The 22420-nt window shown below is 37.7% G+C and overlaps 1 protein-coding gene across 1 annotated transcript in view; it reads left to right on the top strand.

Moving 5' to 3' along the window:
• Positions 1 to 22420, top strand: part of Srbd1 (S1 RNA binding domain 1) — a 197247-nt gene that overhangs the window by 32068 nt on the left and 142759 nt on the right. The window contains exons 10-14 of the mRNA XM_013017994.1: positions 1890 to 1993; positions 11594 to 11701; positions 15887 to 16044; positions 21475 to 21565; positions 22215 to 22322. Of these exons, the coding sequence (XP_012873448.1) occupies positions 1890 to 1993; positions 11594 to 11701; positions 15887 to 16044; positions 21475 to 21565; positions 22215 to 22322 (569 nt within the window). The remainder of the gene's footprint in view (positions 1 to 1889; positions 1994 to 11593; positions 11702 to 15886; positions 16045 to 21474; positions 21566 to 22214; positions 22323 to 22420) is intronic.

Raw genomic sequence — 22420 nt, 5'->3', positions numbered from 1 at the left:
GATTACAGGAGTGAGCCATCATTGCCTGGCTTTCCTCAGATCTTAAGATGACTACTCCTGAGTAGCTAGGATTACGGCTAATATTCATAAGATATATTGGCCTGTAGTTTTCTTGGGAAGCCTTGTTTCTTATTTTGTATCAAGGTAATAATATAGACCTCATCTAAAGTTGGGAGTTTTTTTTTCCTTCTCTTGCATTTTTAATTGTTCTCTAAATGGTAGACTTCATTAATGGAAGCATCTGAACATTCCCCCCCCCCCCCCCCCCCCCCAACCCCCCCCCTCCCCCCCCCTCCCCCCCCCCCCCCCCCCCCCCCGCTACCACTGTAGTCACTGTAGTGTACTGGGACTTAAACGGTCTAGCTTGCTCAGGGTGGCACTCAATTACTTGAGCCATGCCTTCAGCCCTGCTTTTTTGATGGTTATTTTGAAGGTAGATACAAGAAATATTCTACTTAGGCTGGTTTCTTCAAACTGGATCTTCCAGGGTTAGCCTCCCTGTGTAGCTAGGGTTACAGGCATGAATCACTTGTACCTTACAGGAAAGTTTTCTCCTAGGTCTTACTCAGTATGTAGTAATAATTAGAAGTTACTAAACGGTTACTTTTTGGATTTTGCATGTTTATATTTATCTTAGTACAAATTATATTTTTATAATTATTAAAAAGTATATTCTAATTCTAGATGATCAAAAATGTTCAATTAGTAAAATCTAAAAATAAGATTTTAGATTACCAAAATATTTTCTTGTTAATGTTACTGATTAACTTCACATGTTTTATTTTTACTTTTGTCGATTGTGGGGCTTGAACTATGGCCCTGGGTACTGTCCCTGAGCTTTTCAGCTCAAGGCTAGTGCTCTACCACTTGACCCACAGTGCCACTTCTAGTTTTCTGGTGGTTTATTGGAGATAAGAGTCTCATGGACTATCTTGCCTGAGTTGGCTTTGAACGGAGATACTCAGATCTCAGTCTCCTGAGTAGCTAGGATTTCAGGTGTGAGCCATTGGCACCCGGCTATGTGTTTTATTTTAAGCCACTGTAGTTTTCTTTATGAGGAAGATAGGTTACTTGGAAATATGTATAAACAAATTATTATTATTATTATTATTATCATTTGCCAGTCCTGGGGCTTGAACTCAGGGTCTGGGCTCTGTCTTTGAGCCTCTCTACCACTTGAGCCACCATGCCACTTCTGGCTTTTTCTGTTTATGTTGTACTAAGGAATCAAATCCAGGGCTTCATGCATACTATGCAAGCACTCTACCATACCACTAAGCCACATTCCCAGCCCCCTGAGCTCCTTTTGCTCAAAGCTTGCACTCTACCACTTGACCACATGCCACTTCTGGCTTTTTCTGTGATTAATTGAAGGTAAGAGTCTCATGGACTTTCCTGCTTGGGCTGGCTTTGAATCGCTATTCTCAGATCTCAGCCTCCTAAGTTGCTAGGATTACAGATCTGAGTCACTGGCTCCTGGCCAAATTATTATTATTATTTTTTTTGGTCGGTCGTGGGGCTTGAACTCTGGGCCTGGGTGCTGTCCCTCAGCTCTTCAGCTCAAGGCGAGCGCTCTACCACTTGAGCTACAGCACCACTTCCGGTTTGCTGGTGGTTTATTGGAGATAGGAGTCTCACGGTCTCTCCTGCCCGGGCTGACTTTGAACCGAGATCCTCAGATCTCAGCCTCCTGAATAGCTAGGATTATAGGCATGAGCCACCAGCGCCTGGCTCCAAATTATTATTTTTGAATACATCTTTTGGTGAATTAAAAACATGGATGAAACTCTAGGGAAGCACATAATTTGTTTCATAAATGTTGACTGGCTAAATTTTCTCTTGATATATTTTCTGAATTTTCAGTCTTTGCTAATTGTGTTCTTGCCTAGATTTTGGCAATTAATCGTGGAGAGAATTTGAAGATACTGATGGTCAAGGTCAATATTCCTGATGGAGTAAAGAATGAATTTTGTAGGTGGTGCATCCAAAACAGGTCTGTATGTAGGTGTCTACAGAACTTCCGCGCGCGCGTGTGTGTGTGTGTGTGCGTGTGTGTGTGTGTGTGTCAAGGTAAATATTCCTTATGGAGTAAAGAATGAATTTTGTAGGTGGTGCATCCAAAACAGGTCTGTATGTAGGTGTCTACAGAACTTCCGCGCGTGCGTGCGTGCGTGCGTGCGTGCGTGCGTGTGTGTGTGTGTGAGAGATGGGTCTTGAACTCAGGGTTTGGGCGCTGTCCCTGAGCTCTTCAGCTCAAGGCTGATGCTCCACCACTTGAGCGCTGTCCCTGAGCTCTTCAGCTCAAGGCTGGTGCTCCACCACTTGAGCCACAGTGCCACTTCCAGTTTTCTGGTGGTTAATTGGAGATACGAGTCTCACAGACTTTCCTGCTCAGGCTGGCTTTGAACTGTGATCCTCGGATCTCAGCCTTCTGAGTAGCTAGGATTACCGGTGCCTGGCTTACAGAATTTCTAAAGTACCATATGTGTACTGATGTATTTTTTTTTTAAACCCAGGGCCTAAGCACTGTCCCTGAGTTTTTCTGCTAAAGGCTAGCACTATACTACTTTGAGCTGTAGCTCCACTTCCAGTTTTCTGATGGTTAATTGGAGATAAGAGTTTTATGGAGTTTCATGGCTTCCACCTGTGATCCTCAGATTTCAGTCTCCTGAATAGCTAGCATTACAAGTGTGAGCCACCAGTGTCCAGTTCCTTTTTGCATTTTTAAAAGCTAAACTTATATGTTGTATATCTTTAAATAGGAACTATGTGAAAGGGGACCTGAGAAGTTATTAATAATGATTCTTCCTGGTAGTTGCCCATAAGATCTATATGGGGTGAGATATTCTGATTGTCTAGTGAGCACATGGCTAAAAGAGAAACAGAAACTATAGGAGAAAAAAAAATGACCATAAAGAAAATTCACAGCAAAGGGTTTTATAGAATCTTTTGAAGACCTCAACAGGCTTCTTAAAAAGTTTGAATGGTGGCTCAGTGGTAGAGTGCTTGCCTTGCATGCATGAGGCCCTGGGTCGGATTCCTCAGCACCACATAAGCAGAAAAAGCTAGAAGTGCTGCTGTGGCTTAAGTGATACAGTGCTAGCTTTGAGCTGAAGAGCTGAGGGACAGCGCCCAGGCCCAGAGTTCAGGCCCCACGACTGACAGAAAAAAAAAAGTTTGAAAACATGAGTTTTCAAAATCTGGGGAGCATTCGTGCATTACCTGTCTCCAAACCTATCTGTAATAAAAATAAGAAATAAACCACAAACTTCCTAGAACCGATTTCTGAAGAGAGTGACACTCTGTAAGATCTTTAGGTGCAGGTCCTTCAGGAGGGATTTCAGAAGAATGCTTCTTTATCCTAAGAGTGACAGCTTCATGTGAAGCTGGTCCTGTGGGACAAGATGTGGACGTGGAAAATTGTGGGGTTTTTTGTTTTATTTTGTTTTTTACCAGTCCTGTGCCTTGAACTCTGGGCTTGGACCCTGTCCCTAAGCTCCTTTTGTTCAAGGCTAGCACTCTACCATTTGAGTGATAGCACCATTCCTGGCTTTTTCTGTGATTAATTGGAGTTGAGAGTGTCATGTACTTTTCCAAAGCTTGGGCTGGCTTTGAACTGTAGTCCTCAGATCTCAATCTGCTGAGTAGCTAGGATTACAGGCATGAGCCACTGTGCCTGGTGGAAAATTGTATTTTTGAAGATGCCGATCCTGTATAGGCTTAGGTTAACATGCGTGTGTTGTGTCTTTGTTTTTTTTTTTTTTTTGGTTGTGGGGCCTGAACTCTAGGTCTGGGCACTGTCCCTCGGCTCTTCAGCTCAAGGCTAGCACTTTACCACTTGAGCCATAGCTCCACTTCCTGGCTTTTTCTGCTTATGTGGTGCTGAGGGATGGAACCCAGGGCCTCATGCATGCAAGGCAAACACTCTACCACTGAGCCACCTTCCCATCCCCGTGTCTTAGTTTTTAACAAAAAATTTGAAAAGTATAAAAAAATTAAATAGAAAATACTTACATAGAAAATATTCTTTTAGCTAAGTTTCAAACATTTTTTAAAACGAAATGTTTATAAAGTAAAATAGTTATAGTTACCTAAGGTTAATTTATTATTGAAGAAAGAAAAAAATGTGAATGAATTTAGTGTAGACTAAGTGTGCAGCATTTATGAAGTTAACAGTGGTGTGCAGAACTGCTCTAGGATTTTGTATTTACTCCTTCCTCCTGGACCTACAATTACTTACCATCTGCAACTTACAATGTGGTGCCTTATAGAGGTCTACTGTAGGTTTAAAAAAAAATCTTTTATACCTCTCTTTTTAGACTTTCTATTTTGTAACAGTTGCCTACAGTATTCATGTAGTAGAATGGTTAATATCTTTCTAGTCTGGGAATAATAGGTTATATGAAATTGGTTTCCATGAGTATCTGTATGTAAACTCTATGATGCTTGCCCAATGACAAAAACACCAATAAATTCCTCAGAACTTATCCCCATTATTAAGGCATGCCTGACTGTTCCTTTTTGTATAATTTGAATCTTTTTTAAAGACCATATTTTTCTTGAGAAAAAAATTTAAGGAAAAAATCATTTATATGTAGCTTATCTTATAAATGCTTATTTAGGATGATTGAACCAAAAACTTGTAAGAAAATATAAATCTCTGAACAAATTTTGTGGCTTATTGAAGATAAATTATATTAAAGGTGATTAAAATAAACATTAAACCTTTTGGATATTTCAATGAAAAACTTAAACTGAATTTTTTAATTAACCTTTTCATTTGTTAAGGGAACTTTTTGAAAAAAGCAAAGTATTATACATATCTATAACACTTTAATTTTTAATTGTAGTATTTCTAGATGCATTTGATCATCACAGCAATTTGTTTTATTGGGATAGATTTTATAACCACCATATGCTCAATGAGAAAGCTGATGCAGGGGCTGGGAAGGTGGCTTAGTGGCAGAGTGCTTGCCAGGTATGCATGAAGCCCTGGGTTCGATTCCTCAGTACCACAAAAACAGAAAAAGCCGAAGTGTTGCTGTGGCTCAAGAGGTAGAGCACTAGCCTTGAGCACAGAGAAGCTAAGGAACAGAGTCCAGGCCCTGAGTTCAAACCCTAGGACTGTCAAAAAAAAAAAAAAAGAAAGCTGATATAAAGATGTAAAATGATGTTGTTTTTGGAAGCTGCCAAACTTTTAGAAAAGAATAAACTGGGAAGAGCTTATTTTCTTTATAATTCTTAGTGTCATATAGTTAGTCCTCAATATGTGAGTATTATTTATACTTTTAACCTAAGAAAATAATAGAATGGTTTCCTTACAGTGATTTAATTATTTTTCCTTGTCTTTTCTGTATTTTATTTGGTTCTCCTCCAGTTGAATAACCCAATATGATTATTTAACTTACAATATAAAATCTTATATAACTAGGAAATAATACAATTTTTTTAAATCAGATTTGGAAATTTTCTTTATATATATAAAATATATATAAAATATTTCTCTGGAAACTAAGGATTTTCTCAAGGACTTTTTTTTTTTTACCCCTTTTAAAAAAAGAACACATATGAATGTTTAAAAATGCTTTGCCTACTCAGTGAATCTTGTTATTTTTCTTGAACTCAGGGCCTGAGCTCTCTGTCACTGGGCTCTTTTGCTCAAGGGTCACGCTCTACCACTTGAGCCATGGCTTTATTTCTGGCTTTTTAATTAACTGTAGGTAAGAGTTTCACAGACTTTCCTGGCTGAGCTGGCTTCGAACCTCCATCTTCAGAACTTCAAATCTTAGCCCCTTGAGTAGCTAGGATTATAGGCTTAAGCTATTGGCATCCAGTCTTTTCTTTTTTAAAATACTATCACTCCTCTTACACTGTCCTTTCCCCTACATACTCATCCATTCAGGTTGTGTGTTAGATGTTGGAAACCTACCTGTAAACTGACAAGTACACTGTCTTTGGATACTGTGTAGTTTAGTAAGGCTTAGACAAAGAAATGGTTAGGCATATGCAGACATTACAAAGAGGAAGTACAGCATACCTGTATGGGTTTGTGGCCAAGAACTCTAATGTATTCAGTCCAACATGCATTTAAGTCACAAATAGAAGGAAAGGGAGAAGCAACAAGAAGTGAGGGTTGACACGTCAGCACAGGCTAGATCCTGCTATTCCTTGTAGGTAAGGATTCTGCTTTTTATCTTAAGGGTAGTGGGAAGCTGATAAAGCTTTTAAACACAGGAATGTCAAGATCAGATTACATTTTAAGATCATCCCTTTGCCAGTAATATAGACATTTGAAAGAACCAAGCATAGATGTGGAGGTTAGAAACAACATTTGGAGACTGAATCTACAGAGATAGGAAGAGGTATATAAATAAATAAATGCCAGTGGATTGTTTAGGGAGAGGCAAAGTGAAGCCTGACACTTGTAGGCTTAAACAACAAGGTAGATTATGGTACTATTTGTCATCATACTATAATTACATAAAATATGAGTGCAAAGAATGAGGTTAAATAGAAATCTTGTTATTGTCTAGGTTAATTAGAAAAAGAGAAACTTAATACTAATATATTAGTATTTAAAAATAATATCCGGGTCCAAATCCAAAAACTGAATCATTTGGAATTGTGTGCTACTAGCCCAAGAGGATAAATTTGAAGATTTCTAAGCTTGTCAGATGTTGTAATAGTTATGTTTATGAGAATCTCAATAATCCAAGTTTCTGCATTTGCTCTTTAAACATAAACATGTAAAACAATGATCTCAGCAGTTCCCATTCCTGATTTAGACTCTAGAGTGACCAGAATGTCTCTTTGAGCTTGCAGATTTTTGTGTTTTTGACTTGACTAATACATTTCTGTCCTCTAAGTTTGTGCTGCTGCTTTTCATGTATAAATGTGGAAAAACAAAAGCCAAATATAAGTAGCCTCTATCTCAAAGAAATGAGTAAAGGGCTTTTTTTTTTGGCAGGCCTGGGGCTTGAACTCAGGGTATAGGCTCATTGTACTCAAGGCTATTAGTCTCCCACTTGAGTCACAGCACCACTTCTGTTTTTTCTTCTGAGTAGTTTATTGGAAATAAGAGTCTCACAGACTTTCCTGCCCAGGCTGGCTTCAAACTATGATCCTCACATCTCAACCTCCTGAATAATTAGGATTACAGGACTTTGCACTTATCAGGTAGGTGTTCTACCACTTGAGCTATACCCTCAGTCCTTTTGCTCTGGTTAGTTTTCAGATGGGTCTTTCTGCTTGGGCAGTCCTGGACCACTATCTTGTTTTATGCTTCCCATTGTAGCTGGGATGACAGGTATATGCTGCCATGCCAGCTTTGTCAATGATGGTAAGGTTTCATGATCTTTTCACTCAGGCTGTCCAGAAACCATTATCCTCCTACAACCTTCCAACTAGCTGGGATTAGAGGCTCTGTACCTTGCTGAGAAGTTTTCTTTACATAATGGGTCAGCAAAACATGTTTCTATCAAAACATACAGTTTAAAGAGTAGGTCTTTTCAGTTGTTTATGGTACTGTCCTAGCCCTTGTAGGTTTCTGGGTTGTGATGTCTGTCTTAATTCTGTATCTTATTACACACCTCTTATACAGCATGAGTTTTGTACTCTGGTATTGGTTAAAATAAGGTCTTTCATTTATTTTATTTAAAAATATTTAGCTATTGAATTAGAAGAAGAATGAAATTTTGAAGTTATAGCCTATAAGGCAAACCAATTGTATTTAAGTTTAAAGTTAAAATAAGTAATAAATCTGGACACTGCTGAGTCATGCCTGTTATCCTAGTTACTCAGGAAACTTGAGATCTGAGGATTGCAGTTTGAAGCCAGCTTGGGTAGGAAAGCCTGTGAGACTCTTATCTTCAGTTAAACACCAAAAAAAAGCTAGAAGTGGAGCTGTGGCTCAAGTGGTAGTACTCGCCTTGAGTATAAAAGCTTAAGGATAGCACTCAGGCCCAGAGTTCAAGCCCCACACCTGGCAAAAGAAGAAAAGTAATAAGGTTTGGTCCATTATACTATTTTGGGTCCCTTAGACACACTAAGTAGATTTTAGGGAGCCAGTGAAGTGGCAGAGATTGTTGTATAAGGAGTGAAAGAAGTTTCTATAATGTAGAAAACAGATACAGCCATTACCTTTCAGGACCTAGTCCAGTAGTCTAAAAGCCAACTGAATTGAGTTTAACTTAGGCATCCTTAAGCTTAATATAGGCCCTCAGCACTGTGTTACAGATCATTGCAAACTCCCAGGCAGAATCTTGAGGTCTGAAGAAGACAAATGTGGGCCTTCAAGAAGATATGGGTAGGTAATAATGAGTTCTGTTGTTTGGCCTGCAAGCAATGGAGGAACCATGGTTGGTTTCTCAGATGGATACATTGAAATTTTCTTTCTTGAGAGTCTTTCTGTTTCTAAGCACTATCTTTTCATTATTTGAGCTAATATAATTTCTGTAAAGATAAAGCTCATTTAGATAAAAATCTTTTAAGTAGTTATACAAAGGTGTTACCAGTCAGCAAATTATTTTATTAATACAGTGCAACTTTATCAGTGTCACTCCTTTCATCATTCTTCTTCATTCCTTCCAACCTTACTCTGCCCTTCAACTTTCTTAATTTTGTAGGATATGTATTGAATTTTATGACCGTATTTTCCTTTTTTTATTGTGAAAATACTGTACAGAGGGTTACAATTACATGGGCAAGGTAATGAGTGCATTTCTTATCAAGCACTGGTTCCTCCCCCTTCCCCCCCCTCCCCCGCCAAAGTTGTAAAGTTTGTTTTTCGATATAACCTCTTGTACATCTCATTGTTGCAATGGGTCCATCTGCATCCCTATTTAAACGATTTGTTTTTTCCCTTCCCCTCCACAAATTATACCAACATCAAATGCAGTGAAAACGGGTTATATGGTGAGGGAGGATGCCTATATTTTTCTCCCTTTCATCTCTTCATTCGTCTCTCTTTCCTTTTGAATACCAGTTTCCTGGTAATAATTTTGTTGGACTGTGAGTTATCCTTTCTAAGAAATTGCAGCATTTGAATTCTCCCCTGATAGTAACATATTTTTGTTTATACATTTCTGTATATTTGAATACAACCTGAAGGGTTTACTTGTACATTATAGATTAGTTCTAGCTTCCACATATGAGAGAAAACATTCATCCCTCTTGTATGTGAGCCTGACTTCACCTAACATGACTTTTTCTAGGCCCAGCCATTTCTTCTTTTTTTTTTGGGGGGGGGTCCGGTCGTGGGGCCCGAACTCTGGGCCTGGGTGCTATCCCTCAGCTCTTCAGCGCAAGGCTAGCTCTCTACCGCTTGAGCCACAGTGCCACTTCCGGCTTTTTTCTTTTTGCTTATGTGGTGCTGAGGAATCGAACCCAGGGCCTCATGCATGCAAGGCAAGCGCTCTACCACTGAGCCACCTTCTTTGTAAATGAAATAATTCTTCCTAATAGATGAGTAAAATTCAATTGAGTATTATATATACCACATTCTCTTGATTTCATTCCTCTACTGAGGGGCATCTAGGCTATGGTGAATAGTGCTGAAATGAACATGGCAGTGCAGGTAGCTTTACTATATTCTAGTATAATCTTTTGGATAAATGCTCGAGTGGTATTGCTGGATCATAAGGTAGTTATATGTTTAGGTTTTTGAGGGACCTCCATACTGCTTTCCACACTAGTTGAACAAGTTTGCATTTCCATGGTCAGTCTATTCCAGAGATGTTGAACATTTCTTCATGTGTCTATTGGCCATTTTTAAATCTTCTGAGAAGTCTCTATTTACCTTGTTTGCCCATTTACTAATTGGGTTGTCTTGGGTTGTTAATTCTTTGAGGGTTTAGTTTTCTAAGTTCTTGGTAATGGCAATTGGCTGATTTATACCTGGCAAAGATCTCCTATTATGTAGGGTCTCTTTTTAGCATATTAAAACGCTGTCCTTTCCTGTGCAAAAACTTATTTTTGATGTAATCAGATTAATCAATTCTTTTTTTGATATGCTGAGCTCCTGGGACTTCACTTGAAAGTTCCTGTCTGTGCCCCAAAGTCCTAATGTTTCCTCCACTTTTTTTTGTAGTAGTTTCATGGTTTCAGGTCTTATATTGAGATCTTTGAATTGATGTTAGTACAGTGTGACAGGTAGGAATCCAGTTTCAATTTTCTGCCCGTGGATATTCAGTTTTTCCAACACTATTTTTTGAAGTGGCTGTCTTTTTTCCATCATATATTTTTGACTCCCTTATCAAGATAAATATTAGATGGCTGTAGGTCTTTGAGTTTATTTCTGGTCTTATATTCTGTTACATTGGTCCTTGGGCCTGTTTTTGTTCAGTACCAAGCTGTTTTCATTACTAGCTCTGTAGTAGAGTTTAAAGTTTGGAATTTTTATAACTCTAGCATTATTTTTTCTGCCCAGGTTTGCTTTTGTGATTTGAAGCCTATTGTGGTTCCATATGAATTTTTGCGTTGTTTTCTCTATCTCATTGACGAATGATACTGGGATTTTGATGGGCATTGTATTAAATTTGCAGATTGCTTTGGGCAGTATTGCCCTTTTCACAGTATTAATTCTGCCAATTCAGAAACACAAATAGTCTTTTCACTTCCTAATTTTAATGTCTTCTTCAAATTCTTTTAATTCATTTAGATTTTTAAAAAATATAGTTTGTTGCAGATGATTTTTGGGGTGGTTGCCTTATTTGTTGGCTTCATTTTAAATTAACTGTTTCAAGATTTGGATTCTTAAAGATTTGGAAGGAGAACTCTTTAAAGAACGTTGGCATTTTTAAAGGTTGAGATATTAAAAAATAAAGCTTATGTTGTATTAAATTCAAGGGAAAGCTATCAAGTGTGTGGGGAACTTCCCAGAGGGAAGGTTAAAACAATTTCTTTGCTAAGTCTCCTTTGATTCTCAGAAAGAGATAAAGAAATGAAGAGAAATATATAATACTTCTTAAAGCTTGGGTTGGGCATTACAACAAAATTGTCCAAACACTGTATGGCTAATGCAACAGAAATTTATTGTTTCACAATTGTAGGGGTGGGGGAATCCAAAGTCAAGGAGCTAACGCCTTCACTTTCTGGGGAAGACTTCTGGCTTGTAGGTCACATTTCTGTGTCATCACATAGGGGATAGACAGAGAAAGCTCTCTAGCCAAGGCCTTATCTAAGCCTAATTATCTCCCAAAGGCCCCATCTTGAGATGCTTTTAAATTAAGAGTTGAGTTTGAGGAAGGGCACAGTTCAGTCCACAACAGAGCTGTAATAACTTTTGGTGACTTTCTTATATCTTAAGATTTTGGTCCTTCCCCAAAATGCTTTGGAGACTCTTCCCAGAAGACAAAATTTTTCTCCTTAAGTTTTATGTTGGACCATAATTAGCAGGTTTTTAAAAATAAAAACTCCAGATGTTACGTTAACAACTTCCAGACCTCACAGCTTTTCCTTCAGATTATGTTACTTTGGCTTCAGTAAAGGCTTTTTACCTTCCCCATTCGACACCACCCACCCCCCTTCTTCCAGGTGCCCTTTCATGGTCTCATTATTGTCACATCAGTTTTGTGTGGGCTTTTCTTCTTCACAGGTGGAGACCACGTGGCTTTGCAAGACCAGAGTTAATGAAGATCTTGCACAATTCATTGGATGATTCCTTTAAACGCCTTATTTATCCTCTTCTCTGTAGAGAGTTCAGGTATGCATCTTTATGTACTGTTTATTATTATATGTATTGTACTAGTCCCATTAAAGCATGTAGTAAATATTTGTTGATTGACTAACTCAGGTGAAGAGCTCAGGCAAAATCAAAGGCTTAAATTTAAGACATGCTTTCAATCTCTCACTACATTTTTGTATATAAATTCTTAAGACATTTTTCTTAATTGCAACATGCTTTTCAAATTTTGATCCTTTAACGTATGCCCTTTCCAGTTCGTCAGTACTAGTTTTTCCATTTGATGACTATGCCAAACAAGTGGTTTATTGATTAGAGATTTGACTCAGAAGAAACAAAACTGGGAAGTTAATGGAGAAGTTGCTTGGACTCATCTTCCCCCCTGAGATAAAAGAGCCAAAGAGACCATAAAGAAATCAGTGGAGAACATGATGAATTTATTACTTTGAATAGAGAAAGCTAGTATGTTTGTTTTTATCTCCACATGGAAATTATTTAGATGGAAAATTATCTAATAGTAATAAAAATGAAAAACTGCAAGAGATGAGGGGCCAGAATTCTTTTCAGGGGAAAAGATAGAAACAAAAGAAATTTAAAGTGACAAAATCTTTCTCAACTCTTTTTGCTTTATAAGTAGTTACTTTTAGAAACTAGATAAACCTTCATAGAGTCTTTTCTGTGTGTTACAGATCTCATTCTCACCATTTTTTTGTTTTTTTTTTTGGTTGGTCATGGGGCTTGAATTCTGGGCCTGGGTGCTATCCCTGAGTTCTTCAGCTCAAGGTGAGCATTATAGCACTTGTGCCACAGTCCTATTTCCAGTTTTCTGGTGGTTAATTGGAGATAAGAATCTTACAGACTTTCCTGCCCAAGCTGTCTTTGAACCATGATCCTCAGATCTAGGATTATAGGCGTGAGCCACTAGCACCTGCCCCGCCCCCCCCTTATTTTTTAGCAATGGCTTTCTGGGGGCTGTGGAGTTCTACCTGTCTTATTATCCTCACTAGGATTTTTAGCAGAATGGAATGTTTGTTTCCTTGTGGCTAGACTTAGCTTTTGAGTTCAGAGTTGCTCTGAGCAAGGAATGAGCAGGTACTATGGAAAAAACCTCCATTATCAAATTTGCTCATCAGTGACATTCAGTTTCTTGTTTCATTTTTTTGGGGTGAGATAGCCCTTATGAGGCTTCATCACTCTCCTTCCCCAAATAAGAAGTGATGTGGATGTGGTTGAAAAACCACAAGGCTATGAGTTCAAACTCTGTTATCACCAAGAAAGCAGGAGAAGCAAATAATAGCTGTGTCCATCTTAATATAGGTTCAAATTTTGTCGAAATATTGATACAAAACATTTGAATTGGTTATGCATTCTCAGTTTTCTTGTGGCCAGTGGAATACATTAAAAAAATGTTCTAAAGGATGACATACTTTTTATAAGTTCTTACGAATTTTATGAGGTAATATTTTGAGAGCTTCTATAAAGTAGATGAATAGAATAAAACTTTCACTATACTTTTAAGCCCATAATGGACACAATTTTTTTTAAATTAAGTTTTTTATTGTGAAAATACTGTACAGAGGGGTAACAGGAGCAAGGTAATGAGTACATTTCTTATCCAGCATTATTGCCTCCTCTTCGATTTTCCCCTACCATCCCTTCCCTCCCACCTCCTCAGATATACCCCTCCCCCCCAGCCTAAAATGTAAAGTTCGTTTTTTGACATAGTGTCTTGTACATCTCATTGTTCTCATTGTTGCAGTGGGTCAATCTGTATCCCTATTTAAACAATTTGTTTTTTCCCTTCTCATCCCCAAATTATACCAACATCAAATACAGTGAAAACAGGGGTTATACCGTGGGAGAGGGACAAACAAAGCAACAAAAAAATCACATGGTACCTTATAAGTATATTAGAAACAATAGCAAAGAAGAAAAAACCACTTGTGTCCCTATCTTGGGATTCATTTTGCTTAACATCATCTTATCTGACCTTTTCTGCTTGTCCCAGACATATACTTGTTATTGCAAATAAGGGAAACCATGGGACCTATGTTTCTTTGGGCCTGGCTTACTTCACTTAATATAATTTTTTCCAAGTCTTCCCATTTCCTAACAAATGGGGAGATGTCATTCTTTCTGATGGAGGCATAGAATACCATCGTGTATATATACCACATTTTCTTGATGAAACTGCAGCGCTTCTGCATGGCAAAGGACATAGCTAGCAAGATCAATAGAAACCCCATGGATTGGGAGAAGATCTTCACTAGCCATACAACGGACAAGGTCTCATATCTAAAATATACTTGGAACTCAAAAACAAACAACAACAAATCCTCAAAGAAACAACTGCCCTATAAATAAGTGGGCTAAAGACTTAAAGAGAAATTTCTCTGAAGAGGAAATAAGAATGGCCAATAGACACATGAAGAAATGCTCAACCTCTCTAACCATAAATGAAGTGCAAATCAAAACAACATTGAGATTCCACTTCATCCCAGTTAGAATGGCTATAATCAAGAACTCTAATAACAACAGATGCTGGAGGGGATGTGACCAGAAGGGAACCCTACTGCATTGTTGGTGGAAGTGTAAACTTGTTCAACCACTTTGGAAAGTAGTGTGGAGGTTCCTCAAAAGACTCCACATAGAGCTCCCCTATGACCCAGCAATTCCACTTTTGGGCATTTACCTGAATGATCACAAACAAGACCATACTAAAGCTACCAGCACAACTATGTTTATTGCAGCATTATTTACCATAGCTAAGATATGGAACCAACCCAGATGCCCCTCAGTAGATGAATGGACACAATTTTTTTTTGGGGGGGTCCGGTCTTGGGGCCTGAACTCTGGGCCTGGGCGCTGTCCCTCAGCTCTTCAGCTCAAGGCTAGCGCTCTACCACTTGAGCCACAGTGCCACTTCCGGCTTTTTTCTTTTTGCTTATGTGGTGCTGAGGAATCGAACCCAGGGCCTCATGCATGCAAGGCAAGCACTCTACCACTGAGCCACCTTCCTAGCCCTGGACATAATTTTTTATCTTCAGAATCTTTTTTTTTTTTTAAATTTTACTTATTTTTTGTTCATGTAGTACTAAGGAATCAAACCCAGGGCCTCATGCATGCTAGACAAGCACTCTTATCACGAAGCCACATTCTTAGGCCCTCCTCAAAAATCTTCTTTTTTGTGTGTGTTGGTTGTGGGGCTTGAACTCTGGGCCTGGGTGCTGTCCCTCAGCTCTTCAGCTCTAGGCGAACGCTCTACCGCTTGAGTCACAGCGCCACTTCCTCAAAAATCTTAAAAGTGCACTTTTTACAAGTTCTCTGGATAACACTGGAAGTTATATACTTGAGTCATGGTTCTGGATTGGCTATTACTATGTGGTATAATCATTGTCACTGAGAGTGACAAGTGAGTAGATGTAGAGAATGGAATATAGCAAAGATGACAATGAGATGTTTATAGGTGAAGGTATACACTAAGTATTAGAGGAGACTATTTATACAGCAATAAGTTATTCTAATGTAGTGTTTGTATTTTAATCAATTATAAACCTTAATTTGACATTCCACTAGACACTTTATACACAGTGTATATATATATATATGTATATATATATATATATGGCTGAGGTGAAGTCATTCTGTGAGGGCTGACATTCCAGTGGCCAAGATTTCTACCTCACTGTCTGTGTCTCAGGGTTGCCCTGGCCTGGCCACTTGGCCATTAACATTAACTCTGCCTCCCATTCACAATGCAGTCTCCCTTCTTGCAGACTCCCCATATATATATATATATATGCACCCTTCCCTGCCTTAAAGGCAGCTGCTGCTCTCTGTCCTGATGGAGTCAGCATTAAAGTATTTTTCCCTTTCAGAGTGTGGTGTGCTTTATCAGGTCGAGACATCTAACATATATGACTTGTGTAAAATAGCAGATAGAGAAGAAAGACAAAGTTTGCTTCAGAATTGTTTGTGATATTGCATATTACTATGATAAGTGAAAAAGTAGACTCAGTTTTTATATATTAGTTATAGCTCTCCTGACATAAGTTATTTTGTTATCTAAATGCTTCTGTCGGAAATAACAGATACAAAAACATTCTATTCCTTCTCTCGAAAGAAAATTTGGATGGATGAAAAGCTAAGTACTGTTTTATTTATTTATTTATTTTCCTCTTCTCTTCTTTTGTTCTTTTTTTAAAGGGCCAAACTGACATCAGATGCAGAGAAGGAGTCAGTAATGATGTTTGGACGGAACCTGCGTCAGCTCCTTTTAACAAGTCCCGTCCCAGGGCGCACCTTGATGGGAGTAGATCCCGGTTATAAGCATGGCTGCAAAATAGCCATAATTTCTCCTACTAGTAAGTTGTCTTTTTAGTTTTTTTTAAATATATAACAGTTGTTCGGTTCGTCATAAGTTTGCTTTACAGATTTCATGAGGATTTCTCACAGGGATATGATAATCAGATAATTAAATTCATATTTCCCTTATTTGTGATAAAAACTCTAAATATACAACTATAGTTTATCACTTTCCCATGTTACAGTGAAGATACTTGAGAAATAGCTATGCTCACATTTGAACTTTATCCTCTGTCAACTTCAGTTTATTGTAATATACTTATAATGATGCATCATAAACACTATATTTTAAGTATGTACTTGAAATACTAAAGATACTTCATTGATTTTTCCAGTTGATATTTTTTCTTATGTATTTTCTGTATCCTTCATATTCCATTTCCATATTTCTGTGTTCCCATTTGAGGATATTTTCTTTTTGCCTAAAAAATGGTTAACTTTTAATGTTGGTTTAAAAAAAAAAGATTTTGTTATTATAAAGGTGATATACCAGAGGGGTTACAGTTACATAAGTCAGGTAATTAGTACATTTCTTTTTGGACAATGTCACCCTTTCCCTGGTTTGTTCCCAGTTTTCCCCTCCCATCCCCATCTACAAGATGTATAGTTCATTTTCAATATAGTGTCTAGTGAGCACCACTGCTGCATTTGTTTACCCTTTGTCCCTCAATTTCTGTGCTTCCCCTTACATTCCCAGAGACAGATGAACAAACAAACAAGACAAAAAGAACAAAAACAGCAACATAACGTGGGTTTTATAATGCAAAATTGTCTTAGTTTTAATTTGCCTGAAAAGTCCTTTATCCTCATTTTGAAATTTTTTTTGGATGCTGGTTCCAGGGCTTGAACTTGGAGCCTGGGCACTGTTCAAGCTTCTTTAGCTCAAAGCTAGTAGTGCTGTACCACTTGAGCCACAGCTTAACTTCTTGCCTTTTTTGTGAGAATAATTTATTGGAGATAAAAGTCTCACAGACTTTACTGCCCTGGCTGGTTTTGAACCGTGATCCTCAGATTTCAGCTTCTCCAGTAGCTAGGATTATAGGCATGAGCCACTGGTGTCTGGCTGAAGAATATTTTTTGCTGGCTATACATTGGTTAAATGGTAATTTCTTAAAGATACCATTCCATTTTTATTTATTTTTTTTATCTTTTTCTATTGCATTTTGTTGAGACATTAGGAAGGTGTGTGTGTGTGTGTGTGTGTGTGTGTGTGTGTGTGTGTGTGTGTGTGTGTGTGTGTGTGTGTGTGTGTGTGTGTGTGTGTGTGTGTGTCCAATCCTGGGGCTTGAACTCAGGGCCTAGGCACTGTCCCTGAGCTTCTTTTGCTCAAGGCTAGTACTCTACCACTTGAGACTTCCAGCCTTTTCTGTTTATGTGGTACTGAGGAATTGAGCCTAGGGCTTTATGAATGCTAGGCAAGCACTCTCCCACTAAGCCACATTCCCAGCCTATCTGTGTTGTTCTTTTCTCCTATGGCTGCTATGGTTTTTTTTTCCTTCGTAATTTTCTGAAATTTTTTTATGACATTAAGTGTGTATTTGTGTTTCCATGAGATCTTTTAGACCAACTGCATCTTTTATGTGTGTATGTGTGTATATGCACACATAAATATCCAGTTACGTATATATAGTACTTTTCACTTTTTCCTCTTCTATTTTCTGTTCTTTTGTTTTATTTTCTGTTGTTTGTTAAATTTACCCTTGGCTACTATGTAGCTCAGTTGCAAAGTACTTGCCTAGCAAGTGCAACATCCTGGGTTCAATCTACAGTTCCAAATAAGAAAGACAAAACAAAAATACAGTTAAAATTTATTAACCCTCCAATCTGGCATATATAATTTATTATTAAATCCATCTATTCAGTTCTTTAAAATTTTTCTTTAGTTTTAGAATTTCCATTTGATAATTAAAAACATAGTACAGTTTACTAGTGAACTTCTTTAATTTCTTTTTTTAAATACATTTTTTATTGTGAAAATACTGTACATGGGGGGTGCAGTTACATGAGCAAGGTGATGAGAACATTTCTTACCAAGTATTGTTGCCTCCTCCTTCTTTTTCCCCCTACCATCCCTTCCCTCCCACCTCCACAACTACACTCCCCCCATCCCAACCTCCCCCCTCCCCACCTAAATTGTAAAATTCGTTTTTCAACATAGTGTCTTGTACATCTCATTGTTGCAATGGGTCAACCTGTATTCCTATTTAAACATTTTGTTTTTTTCCTTCCCCTCCCCAAATTATACCAACATCAAATACAGTGAAAACAGGGGTTACACCGTGGGGGAGGAACATACAAAGAAACAAAAAAAAAATCACATGGTCCCTTATAAATATGTTAGAAACAATAGCAAGGAAGAAAAAAACACTGTGTCCTTATCTTGAGGTTCATTTCGCTTAACTTCATCTTATCTGGTCAAATGTACATAGCTTTTGACCTTTACTACTTGTCCCAGAGATATACTAGATATTGCAAATAAGGGAAACTATGGGACCTATGTTTCTTTGGGCCTGGCTTACTTCACTTAAAATAATTTTTTCCAAGTCTTTTCCATTTCCAAACAAATGGGGCAAAGTCATTCTTTCTGAAGGACGCATAGAATTCCATTGTGTATATATACCACATTTTCTTGATCCATTCATCTACTGAGAGGCATCTGGGTTGGTTCCATATCTTAGCTATAGTAAATAATGCTGCAACAAACATAGTTGTGCTGATAGCTTTAGTATGGTCTTGTTTGCGATCATTTGGGTAAATGCCCCAAAGTGGGATTTCTGAGATCTGAGGATGACAGTTCAAAACCAGCCTGGCCAGGAAAGTCCGTGAGACCCTTATCTCCAATAAACCACCAGAAAACCGAAATTGATGCTGTGGCTTAAGTGGTAGAGCGCTCACCTTCAGCTGAAGAGCTGAAGAGCAGGTCCAGAGTTCAATCCCCATGACTGACCAAAAAAAAAAAAAAAAGTAGCAGATTAAAAATGGTTGGAAGTAGGGCTCACACTGTGGAATACTTGCCTACTAAGGGCAAAGAACTGAGTGCAAACCTCAGAACCACTGTCACATTTTCTTTTGCTTAGTTTTATATCAAATTAGTTTTTCTGAAGTGTTAGGAAGAGAGACTGGGTTAAGCTTTGTAACTTTGTATCTGTCTATCTCTAGAACTTTTATTTCTCCTTTTCTCCAAAATTGTTAAACAAAAAAAAATCATAAAAACAATTATACCTTCTGGAATTTTTCTTCTCTGTTGCTTTCTCCTGCACCCACTGAGATGTCATTTACTATCTTACTGTGATGAATTATATATACATATATATAATATGTTATTTTTAAATGTTAAGTTATACTTTGTCAGATACATTCTTCTGGGTATATTGATAGACAATATAATGTTGTATTGCCTGTAGGATAATTTTTGAAAAATTTAAAAGAATACATATCCTCTTTTTGTTCATAAGATTTTTCTAGGAATGTATTCGTTTTATCATTTAATCTAAATTAGTATGTAATTATAATAGTCTTTGTTTGTCTTGCTATGTAGCATACTGGCCTCAAACTTGTGATCTTCCACAGCCTTCCTAGTGTTAGGGATTACTGGCATATGTGTGTTTTTCTGATTCATTTTTTTTTCTCTCTGTTGTGGGGCTTGAACTTAGGGCCTGGGTCCTGTTCCTGAGCCACAGCTCTACTTCTGGTTTTTGACTGGTTAACTGGAGATAGGAGTCTCACAGGAACTCTGCCTGGGCTGGCTTCGAACCATGGTCCTCAGATTTTAGCCTCCTGAATAGCTAGGCTTTCACATGTGAGCCACCCATGCCCCACTTTTGATTCTTTTTAATTTGTCTATCTCTAGTTATATATTCTCTTTTCATTTCTAATACAATTTTTAATGTCTTTTAGTCTTTTTCATGATGAGTACTATTAAAAGTAAATGTTTAAGTAATTTTTTTATTTTAAATTTTATTGATCTTCTCTGTTGTGTGTTTTCTATTTCATTAATTTCTGGTTTTAGCTTTATCATTTCTTACCTTCTGCTTTCTTTGAGATTATTTGATTCTTTGGGGATTGAACTCTGGGCCTTGATGCTGTCCCTCAGCTCTTCAGCTCAAAGCTAGTGCTCTACCACTTGAGCCACAGCGCTACTTTTGGTTTTCTGGTGGCTAATTGGAGATAAGCATCTCACATATTTTTCCTGCCTGGGCTGGCTTTGAACCATGATCATAAGATCTTAGCCTCCTGAGTAGTTAGGACTATAGATTTGAGCCACCGGCTCCTGGCTAGCTCTTCTTTTTTTATTCATTAAATTGTTACCCTCAAAGTTATATTAGTTATTTTAATTAAAATATTATTTATTATTTAAATGTTTTCTATATAATGCAATACAGAAAAGCTCATAGTTGTTAAATATGCAGCTTGAAGAATTATATAAGGTAAATAAATTCATGTATCTTCAACTGAAAAGAAGAAAATATCAGAATAGTATCTGATCTATAGTGATCTATTTACTTAATAGTAAATGTTAGCTTTTGCTATTGTTAACATTAGGTATTATCAACAATCATTTCTCTTTTAAGTATGATGGCATATTATCCAGTTAATGGGTGGTTTACTTAGGGAACAAATTCTTGTACTTTGAAAATAGCAGTATTGGGGAACACAGGAATGGAGGGAGGAAGGGTGAGCAAATGTAGCCATTATAGTTTATGTACATTATATAGAAAACATTAACTACATAACTTGAGGGTGAGGACAGGAGGGGGAAACCGGGGAAGATCAAAGGAAAGGGTGACATTGGCTAAGAAGCACTGTACTCATAACCTGACTTATGGAAGTGTAACCTCTTTATACAGCTACTTAGTAATAATTTATAAAAAGAAAATAGTACTATTCAGAATCCTTAGAGAGACTCTGATACAGAGCATATGGATGATTCAGACTGCATGTTAAAAGACAGGCAAATGCTACTGGGCAAAGTGACTTAAACCTGTAATTCAGGTAGTTGGGAGACAAAGATAGGAGGTTGAAATTTGAGGTCAGCCTGAACATAAAATTGCATGAGACTTCATCTAAACCAATGGCTGGGCACATGATGATTGCTTGTCATTCCAAGCTTTACAGAAAGCACAGTGGTTAGGTACAGTGACACACAGGTTTCATCACAGTGACAAAGGGAAAGACAAATGGGAAGGTTACAGTCTAAGCCTATCTGAGCATAAAGTCAGATTCTATCTTAAAAATAACCAACACAAAAAAGACTGATGGAGTGGTCAAGTACAAAGCACTGAGTTTAATCCCCTGTAATACCAAATAATGACATGCAGGTCCCCTTTTCTTTTGTAGATGGCTTACTCAAACATTAATAAGTTATATTTTGTAATTTTCTACAAAATAGCTTAATTTTTCCTCTTTTCTTGCTTTCTTTTTTTTTTAAGGTCAGATACTTCATACTGATATAGTTTACTTGCATTGTGGACAAGGCTTCCGAGAAGCAGAGAAAATAAAGAGACTGTTGCTGAATTTCAAGTATGGAAATAAGTAATCTTTTGAGTACTTAAGTGGCTCATCCATTGAGAGATACATTTGGAGCCCCTAATTTGAAGGGAGGGATTAAGGGAAGTGCCTTCATCAGAGAGAAGGGGCCATGTAAATCAATGCTGGGCAATTTGCCAGAGAACTCTACCTAATGAGACTGGAGAAATGCTGCTCCCTTCCTTGAACCCCTTCACAAATAGAGGTAGTAATGTGGGCAGATTAGCCTTTAGTTCTTCTGTTTGCTCTCCCTACTTCTCTTCTTTCTTCTGTCCCTGAAGAATGTGTATGGTAGTAGTTAGAAGCCTCAGAAATTAACAAGGTATTATATGAATCAATCCTAGTGTCCTTACTAGGAATTAGAGTATTTCTTAGTGTACTTACTTTTATTTTGGTCCCTTGTAGATAGGAAGAAAGCTACCTGATTGTTGTTTAGATTATATGACCATAGAGCATTTCTCTCTCCATTGCCTCTATATGCAAGACAGTGTCTTTTATTCTCCATTGTTGGAGAGGTTGCTTGACTGTATGAGAGAGTAAGCATGGTATTAGATAGTGTTTGTACATTCTGCACTTTTTCTCTGGTTGAGTTCAGAGTATGCCTTGAACTCATCCAGTTTCTCATTCTCTTTCTCACTTGAAGCTGCAGCACTGTGGTGATTGGAAACGGAACTGCCTGCCGGGAAACTGAAGCTTACTTTGCTGACTTGATAATGAAAAATTACTTTGCACCACTGGATGTTGTTTACTGGTAAGGATGGTAGAAATGTTTGTTTTCTTGGAGAGGCATAGAAGCTTTTAAAGTTCCTTTTGTGATAAATTCTCCCTTATCCTTTTTTTTTTTTTTTT

This window comes from Dipodomys ordii, unplaced genomic scaffold (genome assembly GCF_000151885.1).
Source record: "Dipodomys ordii isolate 6190 unplaced genomic scaffold, Dord_2.0 Scaffold37, whole genome shotgun sequence".
Lineage (NCBI taxonomy): Eukaryota > Metazoa > Chordata > Mammalia > Rodentia > Heteromyidae > Dipodomys > Dipodomys ordii.
Note: the sequence above shows the minus strand (reverse complement) of the source record. Positions and strands in the feature narration are given on the sequence as shown.